This window comes from Monodon monoceros, unplaced genomic scaffold (assembly GCF_005190385.1).
Source record: "Monodon monoceros isolate NGI ecotype Baffin Bay Population unplaced genomic scaffold, NGI_Narwhal_1 Super_Scaffold_1, whole genome shotgun sequence".
NCBI lineage: Eukaryota > Metazoa > Chordata > Mammalia > Artiodactyla > Monodontidae > Monodon > Monodon monoceros.
In genome coordinates, this window is record NW_021703765.1 from 48,008,668 (window position 1) to 48,036,376 (window position 27,709).

The following is a 27,709-nucleotide window of genomic DNA, read 5'->3' on the forward strand; positions in this document are numbered from 1 at the left end:
GTTCCTGTGTCTAAAAGGGAACCAGCTATGATTTTTCTATCTTCTGGTCACTGTGGGTCACTGTGGATGGACCATCTCTAAGAGGGGAAGAATCTCCCCTCAGAACCATCTCTTACCAGGACGACTCCTTCCGCCTTAATACAAGCGATCCATGCTCCTGGTACAATTGAAAATGGATCTGCAAAACCATTTCCGGGTACGGTGACAAAGGCCGGCTCCTTACTCGGCTGGAAGATGGTCTCTTTGCTTTGAGCAGCATCTATCAGAAATAAAAAGAATTGCTTAGGGCATTTTTCTAGCAGCCAGTGTACTGATTTTAGATACTCAGCTTTGAACATTCAGTTGACATCTTAAAAGGTTTCAGATAGTTTACTGATCATATGAACTGATCAGATTTACTGATCTTATTTTCAACAATTGCATGAATGCATGTATCTATGTATAAAATAGACTAGAAAGATATCACTGATAAGATGTTAGCAGTGGCTATCTATGCTGGGATTGTAATCTTTAAATTTATTAAGTATATTAAGACATGTAAACTGCTTAGAAAAGTTCTTTGCACATAGTAAGTATTCAGTATATTACATTAGATATTAAACTATTTCCTTTTTTGTTTATATGTAATTAAAAATTGTTAAATTTCTGTTGAAGAACAGGCATTCATTTTGAAATAAGAAAAAGTTTCGGTTTTCTCTTGTCTTCAGGATGCAATGTTTTCTTCTGCATTAAACAGAGGACCTTCTGTAGAAGGTTCAGAATCAAAACTGTTGCATCAGAGTCCAATGGAGGCTTCTTCTCTAGAAGAAATGTTTACTCCAAATACCTGCATTCACTCTCCTGTTCTACAAACATCTATGGGGCCCACTATAGGTCAGGGCTGGAACTAGGTTCTGGGGACCAGGCAGTGAACACAGCCAGCATGGCCTTTGCTCCCTGACAGTGGGGACAGGGGAGGTGGTGGATTGCAGACCAGAAGAAAATATGGTACAGCGTGGACAGTGGCATCTGGGAGGAGGCATAGGTTACTAAGGAATAAATACACAACTGGACTCCTGACTCAGACATGGGGGCTTAGGAAAGGTGTCCCAGAGAACAAGAAAACAAACCACAATGTATTCCAACTGTTTGAGTTAACGGAGGGCAAATTGCTGATGGTATTGTCCCCTGGAAAGCAGTGGGTCCATTAGAAAGGGTTTGGGAGCCCATCAACAGATGAATGGATAAAGAAGATGTGGCACATATATACAATGGAATATTACTCAGCCATAAAAAGGAACGCAACTGAGTTATTTGTAGTGAGGTGGATGGACCTAGAGTCTGTCATACAGAGCGAAGTAAGTCAGAAAGAGAAAAACAAATACTGTATGCTAACACATATATATGGAATCTAAGAAAAAAAAAAAGAGGTCATGAAGAACCCAGGGGCAGGATGGGAATAAAGACACAGACCTACTAGAGAATGGACTTGAGGACATGGCGAGGGGGAAGGGTAAGCTGGGACAAAGTGAGAGAGTGGCATGGACATATATACACTACCAAACGTAAAATTGATAGCTAGTGGGAAGCAGCCGCATAGCACAGGGAGATCACCTCGGTGCTTTGTGACCACCTAGAGGAGTGGGATAGGGAGGGTGAGAGGGAGATGCAAGAGGGAGGGGATATGGGAACATATGTATATGTATAGCTGATTCATTTTGTTATAAAGCAGAAACTAACACACCATTGTAAAGCAATTATACCCCAATAAAGATGTTAAAAAAAAGAGAGAGAGAGAAAAGAAAGGGTTTGGGGTCTGAAGATTGGGTCTTGTCTACAAGGACCAGCTGTATGCTTAGAAAATTTACGACGCCTCTCAGCTGTTTCCTCCTCAACCTTCTTCGGTTTCACAAAGTTCTTATCATGTTTGGAAATGGATGCCAAAGTACTCTGTAAATGATAACGCAAGCTTGCCGGTTCTTCCTAGTAGTTACTGTCTAATCAGCCTCCAGCCTTACAAGCTTGGCTGACACAACTGGGTACATCATCTCTTCCCCAAGTCCGACTCTGCCATGGATACTAAACGAAGGCGCTTAAATTTCGCACCTAAATTAGATTTCCACTGGCGCTGCTTTGTGTTCTTGTGGAATTCCCAGTAGTCTGTTCCTGGACTAGCGGAAGCCCTCACTCCTTGCAGAAGAGACTTCCAGGCCTCATCCCTGACTGTGGTGAGATCTGCCCTCTGACTGTGGCTCCTCGTCTGCCCTCAGGAATCCCTCACCCCTGAATGAGGTTGGCATATTCCTCCCTGGAGCTCTCTTGGGCTTCATGCTTTACCACATTCATCTTAAAAATTCCTGTCCTCACCTATTTCTCCTTGAATTACTTGGTTTGCCTGAAACAATGGGAGAATTTAGGGCAGTAGGCCAGGGGTTCTCAAGTAACACCACAAAGGTGACACCCACTTTACCTGAATGAGTTATAAATTAGCTTTGCCCTGTGGTGATATCATAACCCATGGGGTTCAGCCAAGGTACATAGGTTGTTACACTGATTTCTTTTATGACAGTTAATAACAAGTTTAACAGCAAAATTTAAATATTCAGAGCATTTAGAGATTGAAAAGGTACAAAGGACAGGGCATCTGTGTCCCAATCAGACTACATCCCAGGCTTCATGTTTTCTAAAGAGATCAACTTTGTGAAAATTAGAGAAAATGTTTCACTAATTAATCACTTCTTTATCCAAAACAGGCTTGAAAATTTACCCACCTGCCTTAGCCCAGGATGGATAAATAGTTACACGGCCAGATACTGCTTCAGCTCCAGGGTTAATGTATCTCAGAACAACCCAAAACAAGGAGAGACTTGACTTCCCCACATTCAACACGATCCTTACTTCATTCTGAAAAATACCAAAAACCCATAAAGTATAGAAGAGACAGCTGGTTAAAAGAAATGCTAGCCAAACAGTGATGGCATTCCAGTTTCACTACTGAGCCTGTAGTGAAACCACACACACACACACACACACTCATATACACACACATTCACACCCACTCAACAAACACCAAGTGACTAACTCTGTGGAAGATGAACACAGGCAAGTCAGCCAATAAATTAAAATCACTTACAATTAAAGGTTCAGTGAAAACACACTCCCTCAATCCTCTTTTGACCTTTTAGTAATCAGGCAGACAGAGCGGAATGTTAGATGGATTAGTTCAGGGAAAGAAACAGTGACGGGGCAACCACCACTAGCTGGGAAATAAAAAGGCAGAACAGAAGGAAAAGAAAGTATGTTATTTAACACCACCAGCCCCAGAGAGAAAGCACTCCAGAGTCCACTTCACATACGTAATGTCTGAAACAGTCATAGAAACCAGTGGTGGCTAAGGAGAGGTTATAAGATCCCAAACACATTAGCGATGAAATCTAGATGTAACTAAAATCTGCCTGCTAAATCATATGGAATTTATCTCAGTCCCTGTCTGAGAAGAATGTGGGCTCTCTGCTGGGGACAGGGGGTCTTGCTGGTCCCCAGGTCCTGTTGCCAACACAATGCTCTGTAAGTGTTGCTGGGCCCATGATCTTGAAGGAGACACTAGACTATTTCAATTCTGAACCACAGACCACATGTCCAGATCCAGCTGTGGCCCAAGGAAAGTTCATGAAACATGGAAATTTCTAAACCAGTAGTTCTTTAGGTCTTTCCTCCAGCTCCTTTGGTTGAAATGAAGGGGATTTTCGTTGAACAAGACATCCATGGCAATAAAGACTGGCGTGGGGTAGAATCCTTTGCTCTGGAAGCAGGAGTTGCAGCTGACCCACACTGAGGAACTCCAACTGGCCCTCTCAGTTTGACAGAGTTCATCTTTAAGCATTAGTTCCACATCAGAAAATAAAAATGCAAGAATGTATTAAGGGCAGAGTAAAGTGGTAAAGTAAAGTAAGTGGTGATTCCAGGGAACACCACCCAAGTCCTCTAAAAATACTTACAGAAAAATCCATCATTAGAAATTCATTCCTTTGTGTTAACCAGCTATTCTTTCAAACTGCAAACACCTGTGAGGAGGTATATACCTTGATTGGGCTCTTAGTCATTCACATCCTATTATGACTCAGTGGAATGCACTGCTTTTTTCTGAATAATGAAGTAAAAGCAGAGAACTAAAGAAACTGAATTGCTGTATTTGGGGAGAAGGAGAAAACAGTGAAGTGTCTTAAGATCCCAGGTACTGTTAGTGAAAGGCATCTTAGATGGGGCACTTTGCCAGGCAAGAAGCAACATTAGAATCAATGGGGGCTCCTAGGGAACTGTGACCCTGCCCCTGTTTCTCTAAGGGCTGCCTGATTTAGAAATAGCAAGCACTAGTCCTGGATCTGCTAAGGACACATACTGAGCTACCATCGTCATCAACTTGCCTCTTTTATTCTGAATTTCTCCACTGAGAAACAGCTTGAAGAGCAACCTCAAAGAGAAATTCTGAGGATAAAACTACTCAATGACTGTAAAGAAATGTTCAGTTATAAATGTTGTATAAGTTCTAAAGGTAAACAATGTGTAAATTCCTTAATTATTCCACTGCAAAACCAAGAGAGATGGATACGGTAGAGAAGACTGAAGGACAGGAGAATTATGGGAAAGAAAAATTAAATAGCACTGTCTAAAATTCCTCCTTTATCTTAGTTTCTGTTCATACAGTAATTCAGAGTTATAAAAAGTAAAAAAAAAAAAAAAAAGCATTGTTCAAAATTCAGCAACACAGGCTTTATTGGAATTAAGTTAACTCATTTTTATTCTCCACAAATGGCTTTAAAGAAAAATGTCTCTCATGTTAAAATATAGCCTAATTTCGTCTGGAAAACTTCTTATAAAAAGTCTCCAGAGATAAGCGCCATCTTTCTTTAATCCCTTCATTTTCCGATTTGGTGACCAAATTAAAGCAACAATAAGCTGTGAAATCGATATATATGCTTATCAGTTAAAATCCAACCTTACCCAGCACCCCATCTACCCTCTCAAGAACAAGAGTCCTGGAATCAGTTGTGAAAGAGTTCACCTTTTGGGGGTCTCGCTGAGAGGGCTGTGGGCAAGTGTATGGGCTGCCCTACCCGGAGGCTGCTTCCTCCTGGCTGCTCACCTGTATCGAGGTCATCTGAGCATACCCTCTCCAGCTGAACTCAGGAAACTCCAGGGGATCAAATCCAAACCGAAGCTCTCTTCCATTGGGTGTAGTGCCATCTTCAATCTCATACCTCATATGATGCAAATCCGGGAAATAGTAGTTGTTTTCAGGTCTTTTATAAATGAAATGTAAATGGCGGATACAGAAAGTGAGGTTCGTTGATAATCTGGATATCCTTTAATCCCAATAGCTATCACTGAGAGAACTCCCACCAAACTGACGGAGCGCATTAAATAAGGACAAATTGAGGGGGGGGGGCTGCTTTTTCTCTAAATTATTGCTTTTGCTCATGTAAACATTCACAGAACACACCCAACACTACTCGTTCCAAGCAGCCAAATGAGAAAAGCATTTAGAACAGCCCACAGTGGTAGCACCCTTTAAAATGTTTTAAATGGTTGCCGACGATTTAGCAAAGTCAAATTGGGCCATTTACCATAAATTCATTCATTTATACTCATACTCACTGATGACACAAATATTAGTATCTTTGCCAGGCACTGTTGCTAAGCACTGCAGATATAATAGTGAACACGACATAAAATACTTCGTATGCCAAGTTGACAAGTTAGATACATTTTCTCTACATATACATATATATTTTGATCATTAGAACGACTTTTCTATGTCTTGTTTTCTCTTAAACTATATGTCTATAAATGGATTCCTTTCAAGAGTCTGATAATGGTGGTCACAGAGAGGGATCAAAAATATTCTAATACTTGTGTGACATTTTATATTCAAACTACTTGAAGTTCTTCAAAATGGTGCATTTTGACAATCCAGTCCCAAGCTAATGACTGTTAGTGGATTTAAAGCCATAAAGACCAATTAGTCAAGGGAAATAAAAGGGCATGCTCCTATATTGCAAGTAGAATTAGGAATGCTTACAAATTATGAAGGTAATTTATGAATGTAGTTTATGGAGTTAATTTATGAAGATCCCTAAAAATGTTCATTCCCATTGACATAGAAATTCTACTTCAGGGAATATATTCTAAAGAATGATTTTATAGGGTCAAAAATTAACACAGGGCTTCCCTGGTGGCACAGTGGTTAAGAATCCACCTGCCAATGCAGGGGACTTGGGCTTGAGCCCCAGTCCGGGAAGATCCCACATGCCATGGGTGGAAAATGTTTCTGAGCCAATTTATGAAGTTCCTCTGGTCTATGGTGAACCTCGCTCGTCTGCAGGAAAACAAAACTACAGACGTGCCTTTCTTCACATACATTTTACTATGAGGCCCCTTTTACTGTCATTTAGAAACAATGGAAGAAAGCACAGCTGAGCTGCTCTGATCCTGAGAATTCAAATGTTGGAAACATCGAGGAAAAGGAGAGAAGCGTCATTCTAAGTATTGGGTTGGCCAGAAAGTTCGTTTGGGTTTTTCTGTAAGATGTTACAGAAAAACATGAACGAACTTTTTGGCCAACCCAATACATACGGTTCGCCTTGATTACATTAAAGATCTCTTTATGAACCTGTTGACAATGCAGAAGTAGTGAAGGTACTTGAGATTTAGAAGTTGCGTTTCACAAGAGTTTCAGTGTATGATCAAAAGTCAGAGGGCTGGGCTTCCCTGGTGGCGCAGTGGTTGAGAGTCCGCCTGCCGATGCAGGGGCCACGGGTTCGTGCCCCGGTCCGGGAAGATCCCACATGCCGCGGAGCAACTAAGCCCGTGCGCCACAACTACTGAGCCTGCGCTCTAGAGCCCGTGAGCCACAACTACTGAATCCCCTGCGCCTAGAGCCCGTGCTCTGCAACAAGAGAAGCCACCGCAGTGAGAAGCCCACGCACCGCAACGAAGACCCAACACAGCCAAAAATAAATAAATAAAATAATTTTTTTAAAAAAAGTCAGAATATTAAAAATTTTCTTCCTGCCACTAATGGACAATTATGGATGGATCATGGTTTCATATAAATATAGAAACTGCTAAACAGGCAGGACAGAGGCAGTGTGCTCGATACCTGCTATAGCCCCTCTGGGACCTCAGTCTCCACTTGGCTCCCTTGTTCCTTCTGTTCATTTTGATTTGCTTCTGCATGAGATGAGGGACTTCCTCCCACTTCTAAAGTTGTCTTAATCCCCAGCCCCACAGTCACGGATCCCGCGGGAGAAGCAGGAGCTGCATCTGCTGGGCTCCTCCAGGCTGTGACTTCTACGTGGAGGTTCAGCTGTGGGAACCCACCTCATGCATCCAGCCCAAGTCTCGCCCACCTGGCTTTTTGCATCTCTGGGAACTTTCCCGTGAGGCCACTCTGTGATCTACAAAGTGGGACCGTTTTTAGGGCAACTTTACCTCCTGTTTTAATTGCCCTCACTGACAAGTGTCCAGATTGCAAATGACAGTACAGCTTCACTGGCCCTCTTACCCTGGGACCGCTTCTCTCTCCCCCAGAACTGTCGGCACAGACAGGACTCTGAGAGAGCCTTCACGACGTCAGTATGGAGGGGACCTCCGTGAAGACTCACCGCTGGCAGGTCTTCCCCTCGATGTGCTCTCGGCACCGGCAGACTCCAGAGGGCCCGCTGCACACAGGGGTGACGGCTCCACCAATGTCACACTGACACCCTGAGAGTCGGGAAACAGCAGTGGTCACCCATCAAAGCATCTCCACGCTGGAGGCTTCCCCTCCCTCTACGAGAAGTGGAAATCAGGAAGCCCGGAGTTGCAGGGCCGCGCCTTTTTTCCCTTGCCACGCCTTACATCTGGCAGGTGTTTGAAATACGTAGGAACCTCCCAAAGTAAGACAGCAAGTCCCCCCAAGAGTCCACTTGACAGTCAGAGGTGCACTTGTAGGGCCAGTTCCCACACTGTTGTCCCACGTAAGGCGACAGCAGCCCAGGAGCTAAACACGATTTCACAGCATGGTGCTACTGTAGTCAGTGGGTGCTAAGGAGAGGCTGCTTGAGAGATGCCAGAGTAGCTTGTGGGGCGCCTGCAACTTCATTATTGAACACAGTATTATTGTGTGAGCTTTTTTAATATTTCAAAATTTATCTTTAAAATCTCTAAGTCTTGATGTTATTTACCTCTCCCCTATGGCTCCCCCGCATCCCAATGATGATTTTTTTATAATTAAACCAACAGTGTGCTGGTAGAAGAAAAGTGGAAGCAGCCCTGTTTGCAATTTATTTCTAGTTTTAAGGGAATGTTTGGCCAATTTCCCCGGACAGGTCTTTTCAGTCCCATCCCCTCAGAAAGCCTGCAGGAAGACAGTGAACGCAGAAGCAAGGCTACACTGCCATTCTTTGTCCATCTTTTGCCCTTTCGCCTTACTCAGGACCCCCTGGAAGGACTTACCTTGACACCCAAAGTAACTGCTCTTTTCCAAAGCAAAATATCCATCTTCGCACGTGTCACAGGAATCACCACCGACGTGGGACTTACAGTGACAGTCACCATCTAACTGCAGAACAATGAGCGGATGACAAAATTTGGTGAGATGGCAGAATCTGCTAACCTTCAAGATTGCACACTGGCTCATTGTGTCATAGGAAGCAGGGTAGCCGGGATCTGAAAGCTTCCATGAAGATGGCACTAACACCCTCCTGCAGAAACCCCACAATTAACTGCTAGTATATTCGACCGGCATCCCGGGAAAAACAGGCCCACATTACCTGCCCACACTCTCCAATTCCGCTCACGGTTCCCGCCACGTGGCATTGGCATTCTGGGAAGATAAGAGAGCATCCTTGCACCAAGGTTACAAAAAGGACAGTTCCGGCTCTGGGAACAGGACACACCAGCAATCCTACAATCGCTTTCTAGCATGCTTCAGCAGAACTCCACTTTGCACCAGTCAGGCCTAAAACTGAATTGCTTTCTGGGGTCAGCAGAACCCAACAGCCAGATCAATACCATCTACCTACAAGGAGTACCGGTTTGTTCATGACCACTCGTAAAAGACAAAAGCTGCAACATCATGGGATTCTCACATGATTCTAATGTCAAGGGCATTATCGATAATGCTTACGTGAAAATATACCCTATTAAAAGATATTCACTCCACTTAGCCGTCTTAAGCTTGGTGTTTCCAAGTTCCTATACTGGCTTCAATCTAAGCATAAAATGAAAATAAAATTAAACCGGGAAGTGTGGATTATAAAAACAAGGCGGAGAAACCATTTATCAAGCAGCTGCCTTCTCAAACATGATACATATGGAAACGGGATATAAATCCCTTGCTGAGATTTTGAAAATGACAGAAGTTCCGCCAAAAGTGGGGGGAAAAAAATCGAGACGTTTATACAGAATTTCAAACAAACTGAACAGATTAAATCAATAGCTCTTTTGTGAGTTTAGTCATTGAGGTAAAGAAAATCAAGAGGAAGTTACAATATAGTACAATATTGTTCGTAGGAAACCTCACCTGAACATCCACTGGGGTTTTCTTTGGCCAGATTCCAATATAATGGTTTGCAGATGCTACAAGTAGGACTTTCAACATGAAGCTTGCATCGGCAATGCCCCTTTAAAAGAAAATCAAACTAATGCTTGACATCTCAGAATTAAGAAGGTTTCCAAACAAGTGTTCTGAACAAAGCTTGTCACAGAAATATATTTTGGTCACGAAATGTAAATTAAGTGTATCCAGGCAGAATAAAAGTACTGGGTTGATTTCAACAGTCTGCTAATTGATTTTATTATTTATTTATTTGTTACACACATAAGCCATATATGTGGTTAAAGCAAAATTGGAAAATTCAGAAAAAGAAAAAAAATTTTAACGACTCATTTATAACACTGTCTTTATTTGTTGATTCTGTTACAGCATGGACTATAAATCTTAACGGAAATATCTGAATATTTAACATGATGAGAGGTAGTAGAAAATTATGTTTATCTGCAAGTGTGTCTATAACATGCCAGAGTCACTGCCTTGCTTAAACATCGTGAAGCCCCATAGTGAAAAGGCAAAATGTCTCTCCCCTTTCCCTCCAGGGCCTGGAGTTCCAGCTTCTCCAAGCTCTGAGGCCAAGAAGATAGATCATTTCTAAAGTGCTTAGAAAATGAATCAGAATGCCATGGTATTGTGCTTGGAGTAATAGCAAATAAATTGCAATTACTTTGTACACAGCTTAATTAAATGTGTACTGGCCTCTGATTTTCTTAATTTTAATTATGTATGGCAGGCTTATGTGCAGGTTTCCAGGGTGGCAACGCCCTCAGAGTAACGCTAGGACTCTGCAATTCCAAGTTTAAATAAACCGTATTCTTTTGTTTTGGGCAGAAAATCACAATATCACATATGCACTTTGAAAAAGAGCAATGGTCCCTTCAAGCTATTTGGCCTCAGGTCTTATTTTAATTTACTTTTAATTTCAGGAAGTTCCCAAATGTGTCGGTCTCAAATAAGTATCAGAACAATAGTTAGAATCGCAACCCTTTTACAATCCTCTACTTACCACACTGGAGTCCAGGGTTCCGGCTGGGTCACAGACACTGGTGGAGCCTGTATATGATTTAGAAGTGGTGTAAATGTCTGGGGTTTTAATGTTTGTTTGTCCCTTTGTTTTGATGTTTTGAGGGTTTTTTTTGTTTTGTTTTTAAGTTTTACTTGTTTTTAAAACTGGTGCATCTACATTTGTATTTTTTGATAGATGGGTGGCAAGGACTTTGCATATAATTCAGAAAAAGACACCTTGAACAATCTTCATGGTCCTTAATCCCCAAATCACCCCTTTGGCCACTGAACAACTCTCTTCCCTGCCTACTACTAAAAGTTCACTTCCAACTGATAACAAAGGAGACTGGGGAAAGGAGTTTAGAATTTTGAACATCGTTAGGGTTATCCAGAAGAGGGCAGTATTGTACCAAGAGATTTTTTAATTGTCCAATTAGATGTCACAGAATTTGTAAGTATATGTTTTAGTTACTCAAGACAATTCTTTAACTATCACAGCCCCCTTGTTCTCCACCTGTATTAAAATTATTTCTAAAATTAATTAATTTGCTTTCTTGCCTTAGTCAATATAGTATTACAAACCCAATGTAATAATCTCTTTTCAACAAATTAGGGTCTTGCAGTGTCTCAGCATTACTATCACACGGCATTAAAAATGAAGAGGGAACTCCCTGGCGGTCCGGTGGTTAGGACTCGGCACTCTCACTGCCGAGGGCCTGGGTTCAATCACTGGTCGGGGAACTAATATCCCACAAGCTGTGAGGCCAAAAAAATAAATAAATAAATAATAAAAATGAAGAGAGTTTGGGTAAGCCTGCTCTGAGCCTTTTTCAAATAATTTAAATAAACCCATAATATGATCTTGTCTTCTTACATGTTGCTCCCTAGGCTTTTTGCCTTTATTGTCTCCTCTCTTTGTTTCAACTTCCCCCTTGATGATATTCTCTGTCTCTTCCATTTTTTTCTTTTTACAAATTTATTTATTTATTTTTGGCTGAGTTAGGTCTTTGTTCCTGCACGCGGGTTTTCTCTAGTTGCGGCAAGTGGGGTCTACTCTTCGTTGCGGTGCACGGGCTTCTCACTGCAGTGGCTTCTCTTGTTGCGGAGCACAGGCTCTAGGCATGGAGGTTTCAGTAGTTGTGGCTCACGGGCTCAGTAGTTGTGGTTCACAGGCTCTAGAGTGCAGGCTCAGTAGTTGTGGCGCACGGGCTTAGTTGCTCTGCGGCATGTGGGATCTTCCCGGACCTGGGCTCGAACCCCCATCCTCTGCATTGGGAGGCAGATTCTTAACCACTGTGCCACCAGGGAAGCCCTCTGTCTCTTCCTTTTTTGATGCTCCTGAATTCTTCTGTAACAAGCCAACACAACCTTCCAGCTCCTTGTTGCTTTCCGACCTGGCCCTGCCCAGCCCTTGGCTCCTCCCCAAGCTGCCCAGTGGCCCCATCCAGCTCCAGGGAACTTGTCCTGGCTGACCAGCCCCTCTGCCCACTGCTCAGCACTTCCTTCCACTCCCAACCCCGGGGAGGTGAGGACACCCAGCCTGGGACAGCCTCCCTTCTCCAGGGACCTCCAGGCCTTCTCCAAAGTGAGCAGTCCCCTCTGACTGCTGGCTACTGTTGCCACCTGCAAGAAAGCGTGATCTCTTGAGGATTCTGGTCAGCGAGGTTCTGGGGAATCAAGTTGGAGCTGCAGCCCTGTCTTCAGATGGTTCCGTGCCAGGCTCCAAGCGCCATCAGGAGCAGGAAGGGGTGTGAGAAAACCACAGTCTCCTGATGCAAAGTCTGGGTCAGCCTTTCACAAACACCCGCTTCTCAACAGAGAAAGGGTCTCTGAAAGCAGCAGTCAGGAGCTACTTGCCACTGGGGCCTGCACACTCCGGGGGCACAAGGAGATTCCTGGGCATCTTTTTTTTTTGCGGTACGTGGGCCTCTCACTCTTGTGGCCTCTCCCGTTGCGGAGCACAGGCTCCAGACGCACAGGCTCAGCGGCCATGGCTCATGGGCCCAGCTGCTCCACGGCATGTGGGATCTCCCCGGACCAGGGCATGAACCCGTGTCCCCTGCATCGGCAGGCGGACTCTCAACCACTGCGCCACCAGGGAAGCCCATCCTGGGCATCTTTGGTCTGTGCCCTGAGTCACCGAGCCCGGCACACTCTCATCTCTCGTATCATTGCAGGCATGAGGACCGACCCAGGACAGTGTTTCAATCCTTGGCTCACTCTTTCCAAACTGAATAGACTCTGGTCCACTCCACTCCCCAGCCCCTCACACCTGGGCTGATGTGGGATGACACCAACCCCCAGGAGGCCAGTGGCAGGCAAGAGAGGGGAGCAGAACCCCAGCAAAGCCCTGCTCTGCCTGCCTGCAGGGGGACCTGTTAGAACACCTGCAGGAAATTACGAAGCAGACACATCGGCGCCGCCCCCCAGGACCAGAGAGAAGCCACTTTGCCTTGGGAAGGGGGACAAGAATGCTCAGCTTAGCTAAAAGGGGTCACCTCTGCCACACTGCTACACAGAGAATTTACATGCAAATCAAGAAATACAAATTTATGGGGACTTCCCTGGTGGCGCAGTGGTTAAGCCTCCACGCTCCCAGTGCAGGGGGCCCAGGTTAGATCTCTGGTCAGGGAACTAGATCCCACATGCATGCCACAACTAAGAGTTCGTATGCCACAACTAAGAAGCCCACGAGCCACAACTAAGACCCAGTGCAACCAAGTAAATATTTTAAAAAGAAAAAGAAAAGAAGAAACACAAATTTATAGCACATGAAATAATTTTAAAAATTTTAGGAATAAGTCATTTTTAGATTTCTTTTAAGATGTATAACTGGTGTACCCGTTTTCAATGGACTCAAACTGGGGAGGAACCAGGCAGATTAGGGTCAAAAGTGTAGCAGTGACCAGTGGTGGGTCTGCAGGGGTCTGCAGGCTTCTTTGGGATGCTGCCCGCACATACTTCAGAGAGGAACCCGCCCTCCGGCATTCTGATGTCTTCCCTACCTTGGCAGTGGGGGAAATCAGAGGCGTCTGAGAGACACCTGTCACACCGTTGTCCTGTGATCCCTGGCTGACACTCGCACTGTCCAGTCACTGGGCTGCACAGCGTCTGGTACGAGCCAAGGGCTGAACACTGGCAGGCTGGATGAAAAGACCTCAGTAAGACCCAGGGCAGGGGGGCACAGGACCTGGATAAGAGTATGGAGGCGGGGCCAGAAAGACCCAAATGCAAGTTCCAGCTCCACCTCTTATTGGACATGGAACTTGAAATAAGGCTTGATTGCTCTAAGCCTCAGTTTCCCCTTTCTTAAATGGGAATAATATTAGCATCTACTTGATAAGATTGTTGCCAGGATTAGATAAAGATAATACCTGAAAGAGCTGGGTCCAATGCCTGTCTCATACTGAGCAATCAGTAAATGCTGGGCTTTTTCTGTTGTTAATTTCATACTGACCAAGATTGGCTGGTTGTGGATGAGGTTTTGGGGGATGCTCTTGCATTCAGTAATGGTGCTCATCAGAGGAAGACGCAGGGAACAGCTGACTGGGGATGTGAGTCAATGGAGAGGCCACATTAATTCTACATCCCACTGGGGATCAAATGCAAACCATTCCAGTCCAGATTGGCCTACAGTGATCCCCTCCTTTTTCCCCTCTCCTCATACTTAGTTTCTCAAGGTGAGGTGTAACTGAATAATCATGAAAAAAGTGACGCAGGCAGGGTTGGGAATAGACAGGAAAAGCATCCCAGGTTCCCTTCATCCCCCTCAAGCAGGTGACTAAACACATATGGATGGAGAGAAGAGATTCTGGACATTCCCCTCTCTACTCCTTCCTACTGGGTCAGGTTCCTACCGGTCCCTGCAGCTAACCTCCCACAAGGTGGCAGTTACTCAGCCTCACTCAGCACTCACTCTGAGAGGACCTGCTTCTGGGGAGAGGAGGGCAGTGGAAATGGCCCACTATTTCCTGAGCTGGAGGGTTTCACACCTTAAGAACTGGAAGGGACTGGAAAGATTATCTCGTTGAATTCCAGGGTTACACAGTGAAGTTCAGAAGTTAAGTGAAAATGGCTCTACTACCCAAAGGAATCTACAGATTCAATGCAATCCCTATCAAACTACCACTGGCATTTTTCACAGAACTAGAACAAAAAATTTCACAATTTGTATGGAAACACAAAAGACCCCGAATAGCCAAAGCAATCTTGAGAACAAAAAACGGAGCTGGAGGAATCAGGCTCCCTGACTTCAGATTATACTACAAAGCTACAGTAATCAAGACAGTATGGTACTGGCACAAAAACAGAAAGATAGATCAATGGAACAGGATAGGAAGCCCAGAGATAAACCCACGCACATATGGTCACCTTATCTTTCGTAAAGGAGGCAGGAATGTACAGTGGAGAAAGGACAGCCTCTTCAATAAGTGGTGCTGAGAAAACTGGACAGGTACATGTAAAAGTATGAGATTAGATCACTCTCTAACACCATACACAAAAATAAGCTCAAAATGGATTGAAGACCTAAGTGTAAGGCCAGACAGTATAAAACTCTTAGAGGAAAACATAGGCAGAACACTCTATGACATAAATCACAGCAAGATCCTTTTTGACCCACTTCCTAGAGAAATGGAAATAAAAACAAAAATAAACAAATGGGACCTAATGGAACTTCAAAGCTTTTGCACAGCAAAAGAAACCATAAACAAGACCAAAAGACAACCTTCAGAATGGGAGAAAATATTTGCAAATGAAGCAACTGACAAAGGATTCATCTCCAAAATTTATAAGCAGCTCATGCAGCTCAATAACAAAAAAACAAACAACCCAATCCAAAAATGGGCAGAAGACCTAAAAAGACATTTCTCCAAAGAAGATATACAGACTGCCAACAAACACATGAAAGGATGCTCAACATCATTAATCATTAGAGAAATGCAAATCAAAACTACAATGAGATATCATCTCACCCCAGTCAGAATGGCCATCATCAAAAATCTAGAAACAATAAATGCTGGAGAGGGTGTGGAGAAAAGGGAACCCTCTTGCACTGCTGGTGGGAATGTGAATTGGTACAGCCACTATGGAGAACAGTATGGAGGGTCCTTAAAAAACTAAAAATAGAACTACCATATGACCCAGCAATCCCACTACTGGGCATATACCCTGAGAAAACCATAATTCAAAAAGAGTCATGTACCACAATGTTCATTGCAGCTCTATTTACAATAGCCCAGAGATGGAAGCAACCTAAGTGTCAATCGACAGATGACTGGATAAAGAAGATGTGGCACATATATACAATGGAATATTACTCAGCCATAAAAAGAAACGTAATTGAGCTATTTGTAATGAGGTGGATAGACCTAGAGTCTGTCATACAGAGTGAAGTAAGTCAGAAAGAGAAAGACAAATACTGTATGCTAACACATATATATGGAATTTAAGAAAAAAAAATGTCATGAAGAACCAAGAGGTAAGACAAGAATAAAGACACAGACCTACTAGAGAATGGACTTGAGGATATGGGGAGCGGGAAGGGTAAGCTGTGACAAAGTGAGAGAGAGGCATGGACATATATACACCACCAAACGTAAGGTAGATAGCTAGTGGGAAGCAGCCGCATAGCACAGGGAGATCAACTCGGTGCTTTGTGACCACCTGGAGGGGTGGGATAGGGAGGGTGGGAGGGAGGGAAATGCAAGAAGAAAGAGATATGGGAACATATGTATAACTGATTCACTTTGTTATACAGCAGAAACTAACACACCATTGTAAAGCAATTATACTCCAATAAAGATGTAAAAAAAAATTATATGTATTGTAGAAATAAAAAAATTTTAAAAAAGTTAAGTGACATGTCTGTCCAAGGTCACCGAATTAGCCTGTAGCAAAGGGCTTCAGTCTCTGGGGCAGACACATCCAGATTCAAGTAACAGCTCTGCCACTTATAGCTGTGCGATCACGGGCACGTTGCTTAGCCTCTCCAAGCCTCAGTTTCCTCTTCTAGAAACGAGCTGATGACAGCACCCACCCCATGAGATCACTAGAGAATCAGCAGCCACAGACAAGAAGGGCAGTGTGCGCAGTGCTTGCTCAGGGAGCATTCACTCTTGCTAACATTACTGTCGTGATCATCCGAGTCCCCCAGTGCTTGGGATGTGCTCTGTACACCATCCCATGCTGCATTAATGGGAATCAGTGGATTAGTGTTCCTGACTTCCAAATTTATATTCGGTGTATGCAGTTAAAAAAAAAACCACTTAACAATATATATATACACACACACACACACACACACACACACACACACACACACACACACGACCTTGTTTGCAAGGTTTCAAAATTTCCACACTTGTTGAGGCCTTGGGAAAGAAAAGATGAGATAAAGTGCCAATTCCGGTGATTTCTTGGCAGGCATCCTTTGGATCTGTAAAGGCCCACATCGTTAAGCCTTGGAGCACAGAGCTCCCATGGGGACGAGACCATGCCATTTTCGTTCTCTTTGATAGCGCTCGGCCCAGGCCCATAAGCGGTGAGTTACTCTGATAGTGCTTTTCTGTGATAATAACAGTGGTAGCGTTTACCCGATTCTAGTTGTCACTAGAATCACAAAATAAACTCACTGCTGGAAGGGAGTTTGGCTCGTTTTCTCATTTACGAGTTACCTGGGACTTCAACGGGCTATGTGACTTGTTCTGAGAGGCCCAGTTAGGAAGTGGCAGGCCTAGGAGCATTTACCATCCTTCCACCCTCCTATGTTACATGCATACATCCAGCAGACCTTGATTGAAGCTCTATTGTGTTCTACGGCCCCGTGACCAGGTGTCAGGGTGGAGGCAAATATGAGAAACACACATTCCCTGACCACATCGAGCTAGAACTCCAGGAGAGGGGCTAGAGCATTACTGACATGGTGCCAAGAAACTAAACATAAGACAGAGGAAGAAACGGGCCGAGTGCCACTAAACCAGCTCTTGGCAGACAGCAGGACAAGGACTCAGCTCTTCTGCCGTCTAGGTCAGCATTCCTTCATGGCCCCATGTTCCCTGCAGGCCTGTCTGCAGACATCAAGTCCCTCCCCAGGGTCAGCTCACTGAGGAAACATTCTTGGGCTTTGTGATGGTTAATGTTTTCATGTCAGCTAGGCTATAGGGCTCAGATGTTTGCACAACACCAGTCTAGATGCTGCTGTAAAGGCGTTCTGTTAGACGTGACAAACATTTAAATCAGCTGACCTTGAGTAAAGCAGGTTACTCTCCACGAAGTGGGTGGGCCTTATCCCATCAGTTGCAGACCTTAACGAGAAAAGCGGGAGGTCCCAGAGGAAGAAGAAATTCCGCCTCCAGAAGGCGTGTGGGCTCCAGCTGAGGCATCAGCTCCTTCCTAGTCTCCAGCCTGCTTCCCTGCAGACTTTAGCCTTGTCAGCCCCCGCAATCCGGGAGCCGAGTCCTTAAAATAAATCTATCTACCTATCCCCACATCTATCTATATATACAGACACATATCCTGTGGGTTCTGTTCCTCTGGAGAACCCTAACACAGGTTCTTTCTGCTATTCTTCCTTTAAGGAAAGTGAAGGCAGAGAGGAGACACTCGTGCAGGCAGTCAGGGTAGCCGCAGCAGGAGCCTGGAGCACAGAGGCGGCAGCTCCAGCCAGCATCACGTGGGTGACACCGACCCTGACTCCCAGGGCCAAAGGGGTTTGTCCAGGGAGCCTCAGGAGACGGAGTTACACTTCAGAAGTGAAAACAAAGATGCAGCCTTAAACGCAGGTACATTATTTTAAATCCTGAATTCCTCAATCTGGCATCACACTTCGCATTTCAATCCAACTATCAGTGAGAGTTGCCAGATCTCAAACCCGAACCCCAACATTGGCAGCCTTTTCTCACTCTTGGAGATACTATAAGCCTTTGTGAATATTTCAATTGTGCTCTTTGTTTTGAGCCAGGTTCTTTGGAGTTTCTGGAGTATTTTCCTCTCGTCTGCTCCTCACTGTGCTTTTGCTCTAAGACACTTTTATTCCCAAAGAGTATTAAAAAAAAAAAAAAAGATAATAAAGGTCCAGGGAATCAGGGAGCTTGTCTGCTGTGCTCCCCGCAAATCTTCCAGCATCAAGCACAGTCCTGGTCCCTAGTACATACCAAACAGATGTTTGTTAAATGAAGGGATAAGAGCTATTGAAATGCTCTTCCAGGTCCAGCCCTGTAGTTCTACAGATGTGCATTCTCTCCTTGACCCCTGCAGCGCTGCTGTGAGAGGTACTGCTCTGAGGGATGCCAGCTTCTTCCCCTGCAGTGAATAAGCTCACAGAGTGAGGCGACAGTACTAGACAACACAGAAATTGCAAGGGAAACAGAGCTCCTCATTGTTTCAGGGGTGTTCTTGTCGCGCGTGATTTTAGAGCTTTTCCTTCTGTTGGAAAAGCAGGCTGGCGCCTTCCTTGGCGCTCTTCACTGACAGCCGCAAAGCCAACATTTCAGTTCCACGATACTTAGCACCCTCCACTTCTCTGGCTAACTGGGCTGAGAGCAGATCAGATCTACAGAAAATCCCAAGGCTTCTTCCAATCACCTCAATGCTCTCCTAGACACATGCTGAATTACAGAGCAAAGGGCCAGTTCAAAGCAAAATTGCACAGAACTTGGCCCAGCCCTATGGATTTTGTTTTCCCCCTTGGAAAGGCCGGGAGGGCTCTCCCGGGAGCATCCCAGGTCAGAAACTTTCCCCTGCTGTGTCTTCTGCCATCTGCCGGTGCATGTGGCTTCTTCCCAGGGCCAGTTTGTCGGATTCATGAGAATATGCTGACACGCAGAAGGAGGTTAATCTTGCACTGGCAACATATATTGCCAGGACTTTTCTAAGGAAAAGTCTCCAACTACAACCCAGAGACTACAGCAAACTCCAATGGGGACAGTTCGGGCCCTGGGCCACTGCGGTTTGGGGGCAGCTGCACTTTGAGTGCCTTCAGTGCCAAGTCATGGGAGGGCCGCTGTCTCCACACTCCCACCCTCCTGGCCTCTGTTCTAAGTGCTGACTAGTTGCGACTTAGCAAACTGCACCAGAAAAAAAAAGGGGGGAGGAGGAAGGAAAGAAGAGGAAGAGAAAGATGAAGGACAGGAAGGCAGGAATGACGACGGACAGGACGGAGAGGAGGAAAAGGGAACAGTAAACCCCCAAAGGACCAAGCTTCCAGAGAGTCGCGGTGTGTTTTGTGGTTGCACATAAAGAGTTGAGTCAGACGTCAACACAAACGTAAAACTGAAATACACAGAGACAATTCTCTATGTGGCCTCACATCTACGATTTGACTTTCAGCTACAAGAAAGAAAACTGCAGGGCACTTGAGTGAGTCAAAAATAAACTGAGGGCTTCCCTGGTGGCGCAGTGGTTGAGAGTCTGCCTGCCGATGCAGGGGACACGGGTTCGTGCCCGGGTCCGGGAAGTTCCCACATGCCGCAGAGCGGCTGGGCCCGTGAGCCATGGCCGCTGGGCCTGTGCGTCCGGAGCCTGTGCTCCGCAACAGGAGAGGCCACAACAGTGAGAGGCCCAGTACCAAAAAAAAAAAAAAAAAAAACTGAGAAGGAGATGGCCTTGTGCTTAAAGTCTGGAGTAAATTAAGTTAATGCAAAACATAAACGCTGGACTGCAGTTGGCAAGCGCAATTGAGAAGGGTTTTAGACTTCTTTTTAAGAAGACTTTTTAAATTTTTAAAGCAATATAGAACAAAGCCACACAAACATTTTTTGGCTAGAATATACCAGACCATCTGATGTAGCATTTGGGGCCACACTGGTTTGATTCTAAAATTCCAGGGGCCAAGCAATCAACTTCATCTAAGAAAGAGCACAAAATACTGGGTCAGACCTTGATGCTAGACCAGATTCAGATTTCAGCATGTCTGGGCTTCAGCCACTGGCTTCAACGCTGCCCCCGAGGAAAAAATTTAAAAGATCACAAAAGCTGTTAGAAAAAGCAAGCACTAGAGAAGGGAGACCATCGCTGACAGAATGTAGGAGCATCTCAAACGCTTTCAGAGCCTAATGGTTCAAATCTGGAAGAACAAACTTTAGGGCACACCTCTACAGCCCGCCAGGAATGAGGCTGCCCTGAACCTTCTCCTCCTGCTTTTGTGCGACAGACCTCATTTTCACTACTCTTAACCTTGCCTGCTCCCCACATAAGTCCCTCTAGACTTGGCCCCTAGTGGACCCTGAGGTGGAAGGCCTCCATCCCGTCTCCCTCCTGCGAGTTCTCCTTCATTTGGTCAATGAGAGATTTAGTGCCTCCAGCTTAAAATAGAAATGTAAGCACCCCCAACTCGTGCTCCAAAACTTCATTATTTGGGACATCTTTCAACAGAAACAATATATGTACAAGGACAAGGTGACCACACCAGACCATAGCGCCAGCTCAGCACTGAATCTGCCTCTAGTATGATTCATACAACTCCAACATAAGCATCACCTGTACTGAGGTTTCCACAGGAAATACGCTGGGCATTCCAAATTCTAATACAGAACTTCTCTGGTTTAACTCAAGGCAGGGAAACAAAAGATACCCCTTCCTTTCTGTACCCTTCCACCTGCCAGGTGACCTAAATCTCTGGGCAGGGACTGCCGAGAGTTTCTGTGGCCCGAGAGGCAAAGGCTGAGAAGTGGGGCAGAGGATACAGGTCCAGGACATGTCAGGGGATGAGGAGGAAAAAGAAGGGCTTGGGATATGGCACACAGGCATCTATGCAGACAGGGAGATCAACCAGGATTGAGGCTACAGGCTCTTAAAATGATGTAGAGGGAAGTATGAGGCAGAGAAAGGAGGGTTAAAGAATAGCAGCTACCATACAGGTGAGCGCTTCCCGGGCTCTGAGAATTTTACACATCAGTACACACGTAACCCACACAACATGTCACAGGGCGGGCACTATTACCAGGAAACTGAGGAACAGGGGGGTAAGAACTTGCTCAAGTTGATAGCTAGTGCGAACATGGTTCTTCGCCACTTTGTCTCCTGCTTCGGGGAGGGACCTTCCCGCTCCTGCCCCACTCTCCCAGCTCCTTAGCGTGGCCGCCCTCATGGGTGACGTGCCTCCGCGCCGATGCTACCCGCCTCCTGTGCTCAGAGGCTGGAAGCTAGAAACAGCACTTCCCAGATTCTCCTGGAGCTGGGCTCTGGGTGCCAATCGGGTTTTGCAAATAACTACTTGAATAAGATTAGAAAGGCTGAGCATTTCTGCTGCTGTGCCCTGGCTGGCTTCCTGGGGGCCCTGGATGGCCATGGAGGCAGAAGGACCGCGGTCCCCCTGTCCCTGAGCTGCATGGCAGGAGTCTGGGCTTGACACCAAGCGCCTCCTTGGAAGCCCAGCCTGGAGCCTAACTGAGTCGGTCAGCAGCTAATAACCCACAGCAAGTCCCTGCTGGGTTTAGTTCCGGCCCTGAGCCCTGACTGATCACCTTCCCTTCTTCTCTCCCCTCGTTTTCCCTATGACCTTAGCCACCGAGGAGAACAATGGCAGGCAATGGGAAGGAGGCGGAGAAGAAGAACGGGGGCAAATTCATTCATTCATTTGCTGGTCACCCAACATTTACCGCACACCCATCATGCTCTAGGGACTGGCCAGACTCCTCCCCTTCCCCTCCGGCGCCTTCAGTGACTCTCACTAGGATGCGGGACCAAGAGGAGAGCCAAGTCTGTGGCTCTGTGTGTGCCGTTCCCTCGCCCGGAACACCCTGCTCCCTGCCCTTGTCTCCTTGGCGGTTTCCTCAACACTATCCAGGTACCACTTCCTGCCCAGAGCCTGGATTTGTACCCAGGTGCTGACTCCAGAGCCCATGGGCTTGACCACCTGGGAGGAGGAAGAGTAAGGCTGAAAAGACAAAGGAGGGGAGGTGACATGGCCTGGTCCTGAGGACAGTCACATGTAACATACATATATAGACCAGGGGCTCATTTATTAAACAATAGGCCACACAGCTCTGCCAAAATGAGCCTCTGCATTTCCTCAGGGGGAAACTTACCTCTGGGGACTGATGATCACTACGTACGTGTGGCCCACTTACCTTGGCAAACAGGGAAGGAGTAGAAACCCCAGCGGCAGGCATCGCACCGAGGGCCCCCCACCCCGGGGCGGCACAGACACCGCCCATGGGCATCACATATTTCGGGGAGAACTCCTGCCAGGTTACAGTCACAGCCTGAGAAGGGGAAGAGATGTTCAGAGGGGTCTCCATCCTCCATCCCTTCACCCACAGATTCTGAGTAACCTATGGTTTACATACAGTCCTAACCCAGAAGACTGCATCTTAAGGGGAGTAAAACATCTCTCCTGGAAAGATCAGAGATACCATTCAGAAACATCCAGGGCAGGCACTGGTTTGCAAAGTACCTACAATCTTCTAGCATCTACCCCCGTGGGAACAATTGTTTTTCCCCAAACTGAGCCTTGTTTAGTAAAACTTCAACTTCATAGATTCCCATCGAATGATAATCTTGAATTAAACATATTCTTACCTCCATTTCTCAGAAGAAAAGAGATGAACATACATTTAGCCCTAATAAGTGCCAGACGTGGCTTTGGGGGACCTCACTTGGCTTGTCTCAATCCTCCAGGCATGAGCCCTTCCCAGCAGGCAGGCTGCTTCCAGGGCTACCTCAGCACCTCTGCTCTGGCCGGCAGGTAACACCCCTCCCCTGGTTCCCTCTCAACTTTCAGGTCTCGGTCAGGAAGGCCTTCCCCACCCAGTCTGTACCAGCAGCTCCCCCTTCCCTCTCCCCCTCTTTATTTAGCTGTGTTGGTCTTTCACACTTTAATTATTGAAATCACTTATTGGCCTCATGACTGACTTTGACCAGTGGAATGAGAGGCAAGGCAAGTGTTGTTGTGGGATTTCAGAGCCCAGGTCACAACAGGCTTTGTGGTTTCCATTCTCACCCTCTGGGAACCCTGAGACCACCAGGGAGGTATCCTGTCTGACCTCATCGAGGATAAAAGGCCACATGGAGAGAGACACTGAGCCCCAGCAGACCCTCCAGCAAGTCCGGCAGAAAGACTGCCCAGCGAAGCCACAGGATTGCGAGAAATAACCCTTATTGTTTTAAGCCACTAAATTTTGGGGTGATTTATTACATAGCAATAGAAGAACGAAACACCTATCAAACTGAAAACTTAGGGAGAGCTCACCTCAGGACTCCCACTGCCATGTACAGTATGTCTCAATCAATAAATATTTCCCAGGAAGACAGGGCTCTTGCTTGACTTTATTATGGATGGATTAAATAGTGAAGTCAAGCAAAAGCCCTGCAAGATATGTAAGCATTTTATAGTTGAGGAAAAAGATGCTCAGAAAGGTTTTTTTTTAATAGATCTTTTTTTTTTTTTTTTTCGGTACGCGGGCCTCTCACTGTTGTGGCCTCTCCCGTTGCGGAGCACAGGCTCCGGACGCGCAGGCTCAGCGGCCATGGCTCACAGGCCCAGCCGCTCCGCGGCACGTGGGATCTTCCCGGACCGGGGCACGAACCCATGTCCCCTGCATCGGCAGGCGGACTCCCAACCACTGCACCACCAGGGAAGCCCTTTAATAGATCTTTATTGGAGTATAATTGCTTCACAATACTGTGTTAGTTTCTGTTGTACAACAAAGTGAATCAGCCATGTGCATATATATATCCCCATATCCCCTCCCTCATGAGCCTCCCCTCCCACCCTCCCTATCCCACCCCTCTAGGTCATCGCAAAGCACCAAGATGATCTCCCTGTGCTATGCAGCTGTTTCCCACTAGCTATTTTACATTTGGTAGTGTTTATATGTCTATGCTACTCTCACTTCGCCCCAGCTTCCCCCTCTCCCCACCCTGTGTCCTCAAGTCCATTCTCTATGGCTACATCTTTATTCCTGTCCTGCCACTAGGTTCATTAGTGCCATTTTTTTTTTTTTTAGATTCCATACGGTATTTGTTTTTCTCTTTCTGACTTACTTCACTCTGTATGACAGACTCTAGGTCCATCCACCTCACTACAAATAACTCAATTTCGTTTCTTTTTATGGCTGAGTAATATTCCATTGTATATATGTGCCACATCTTCTTTCTCCATTCATGTGTCGATGGACATTTAGGTTGCTAGAAAGGTTAATTAAGTTGCCCAAGGTCACACAGCCAGAGGAGCTAAGTAGGGCTTTGAACCCAGGTCTGTCTGATTCTAAAGCCCACCCCTTTCTATGATGCCAAGAATACAAGCTGATAACTGATTTTAAAAGATGTGTTCAAGGTATGTTCCAGATTAGTGTATGTATTCAAACCATTCTCATATTTAAAACATCTACATTTCTATCGAGAACATTAGCATCAGTGGGAAGCAGCTGCGTAGCATAGGGAGATCAGCTTGGTGCTTTGTGACCACCTAGAGGGGATACGGAGGGTGGGAGGGAGACTCAAGAGGGATGGGATATGGGGATATATGTATACATATAGCTGACTCACTTTGTTGTACAGCAGAAACTAACACAACATTGTAACACAATTACAATTTTAAATCTTAATAAAGATTTAAAAAAACCAAGAACACTAGCATCTAAACCTGCAACATGGTCCCTTGAGGAAGATCCTGAAAGACTCAAAGATGTGACTGGGTTCCTCCTACTTCTCAAGGAAGGGAAGTCTCATGCATTTCAGAAAGATTTTCTACAAGGGTTAGAATAATAGATAATCTGAAAAGTTAGCTAAATCCCACTCCTTCCCTCTGCCCTTTTTCAGATAAAAGGTTAGTAACAAAGTTGTGGAATTATTTATTTGCAATAATTAAGAAAAAAAAATCAGGGTATATCAGAGCGACTTTACAGTCTTTGCATATTCTCTAACTTGTTGATACTTCAACAGTCACCTAACTTGACAAGAAGGGCACTGGATGTGTCCAAGGGCATATTCATCACAAGAGAAGCCTTGGAACCCAGGCTGGCACGAGCACCGCCCTGACTGTCCATCACAGCTGCCATACAAGGTCCCAATGCCACGGCCCCACAGGCTGAGAGCGCCACAGGGAAATGCAAAGGTTTACTGTCAATTACAGTCTTGGCATTAGACCAGGCATTGGAATTCAGTAAGAAACTTGAACTCTACAAAGGCATTGAAGTCCAAGGAATCCCGGTTTACAACCACTTGTAAACAGAAAGGAAGCATCTAGTGCCTATGCATTTCTAAATTTCTGTTTCTGAAATTCACTTTTTAACTTAGGCATGGTTTCCACAGTGTAGTGGTTACCACGTCCACCTGACCCTTAACTTATCTGGCAAGTACTCCTACACGGTGCAGGAGCCAGAAACCTCTGAGGTCCCTCACTTCTCCCCCACCCTCACCTCCCACACCTCCTCAACAGGCCGTAGTGCTTATATCTCAGGAAAGCGCCCGCAATCCTCCTCTCCTTCCAGACTTCCAGAGCCTTCCTCCAGGACCTCATCCTCGTTTGCCTAGATTATTTCAAGAGCCTCCTGACAAGGCTGTCTGCTTCCTGTCTTCTTCCAACCCACTCTCCACACTGGTGTCAGGAGTGATCTTTCTAGAACGCCAATCTTTGCATACCAATTTCCAGATTAACCCCTCAACGGTGACCCAATGCCTTCAGTACACAATCCAAAGTCCTCGACATGTGTGACACAGCAGACCCTTCAAAATCTTCAGGCTGCCAGAGCCCATGCGGCACCTCTATGCAAACTCGAAAAAGGCGTCTCCTCCTCGAGATGCTTTCCTGTCACTTGCTGTAAAATAGTCACCATATATATACAGGTCTACCACATCCTCAATGCCCCCTCCTCCTGGTCCCAGGAAGCCCTTCTAGAACCTCTGCCTTTTCCCTTCCTCCTTTCCTTCCCTCCTCCTTCCACTGTTCCTTCCATCCTTCCTTCTCTCCTTCCCACCTGCCTTCCTGCCTTCCCTCCCTCCCTTCTGTAAGGAGTTGTAAAGATGCCCCTTGTGTTTGCTCCCATGGCTCCGTGTTCTTGCCCTGTCATAGCATCAACTCCTGCTGTTCTAACTGCTTGTCTGTGTGTCTCCCACAGGCCTGGGGGCTTCCAGGGAGCAGGGAGGCAGCTGCCTTGGCCATGCCTAGTATAGAGGAGGCACTTAATAGGAGTTTAATGAATGAAGAATATGCTAAATATTCAAGACGACAATTCTCTTGGGTAAACACCATTCCTTGAGTTTTATTTTATTGGCACAGAGCTGCCAAACCGAGATATCAGAATTCACCTGTTCATCTCTAAGCTGTATCTGGCTTGTCTCCACGCCAACAATGAATGACCCACCCTGCCAGCCAGGTGAAATGCCCAGCCTGGGGAGAGACAGCAGGAAGGCATGCCCTAGTGGCGGTCGCCCCATCTCTCAGAGTTCTCGTCATTAGCGCGTGCCCCGGCCCCGATCACACTGACGCAATACGTCGGCAATGGCAAGTAGCTCCTTACAAAGTGATGGGGGAATCAAAACCTTTTCATAGTATTTGTCAAGAAACCTCTGGGCAGCCATGTCTTCAGGCCAAATGGGCTGTTTACAAAATCATCCCAAGACTGTATCAATCTCCTAAGGTAAGCACCTGGAGTCTTCCTGCAGCTGTTGATTTTGCTTGTCACCACTCTTTGTTTGAACTTGGAGGAATAAAACTGTGCCCATGCCCGGAGGCCAGTGTCCCCCTAGAGTGAATGTTTTGTGTATCCTGTCATTTTCAAAAACAGCCCTTGAAGATGTGTCTACTAAACGTTGACTTCCTAACAATAAATGTTAAGTGGTTATAAATGATCACTTGGACCCAGAAAATCCAAATAATATCCAGTCATGAAACATAACGAAAAATCTAAAAACATTCTGATCTGCAAAATTGTTCTGTCCTTTTGCTTCACGTCCCCTTTGGTTCAAGTGTCTGGAATTGAGCCTATGGATTTTCTAAAATTCTCAGTTGGGGCTGCACACTGGAATCTCCTGGTAAAATATCATTGCCTGGCTGTGGAATCCCAAACTCAGAGATGCTGATATAATCCCAGGATCTATAAACTATGGCCTGAGGGCCAGACCCATCCCTGTTTTAGTAAACAAAGTTATATTGGAACACAGCCAAGCTCAATCATTTATTATACATAC

General features: G+C 45.6%; 1 protein-coding gene across 2 annotated transcripts in view; it reads right to left on the reverse strand.

Moving 5' to 3' along the window:
• Positions 1-27,709, reverse strand: part of LAMA3 (laminin subunit alpha 3) — a 240,003-nt gene that overhangs the window by 127,240 nt on the left and 85,054 nt on the right. The window contains exons 12-21 of one of the 2 annotated variants that reach the window (XM_029230133.1): positions 22,648-22,782; positions 13,585-13,722; positions 10,581-10,627; positions 9,545-9,644; positions 8,793-8,845; positions 8,476-8,581; positions 7,644-7,743; positions 5,123-5,279; positions 2,751-2,883; positions 117-259 (exon numbers count right to left, since the gene is read on the reverse strand). In XM_029230133.1, the coding sequence (XP_029085966.1) occupies positions 117-259; positions 2,751-2,883; positions 5,123-5,279; positions 7,644-7,743; positions 8,476-8,581; positions 8,793-8,845; positions 9,545-9,644; positions 10,581-10,627; positions 13,585-13,722; positions 22,648-22,782 (1,112 nt within the window). The remainder of the gene's footprint in view (positions 1-116; positions 260-2,750; positions 2,884-5,122; positions 5,280-7,643; positions 7,744-8,475; positions 8,582-8,792; positions 8,846-9,544; positions 9,645-10,580; positions 10,628-13,584; positions 13,723-22,647; positions 22,783-27,709) is intronic. The other variant, XM_029230150.1, reaches the window with a different exon arrangement.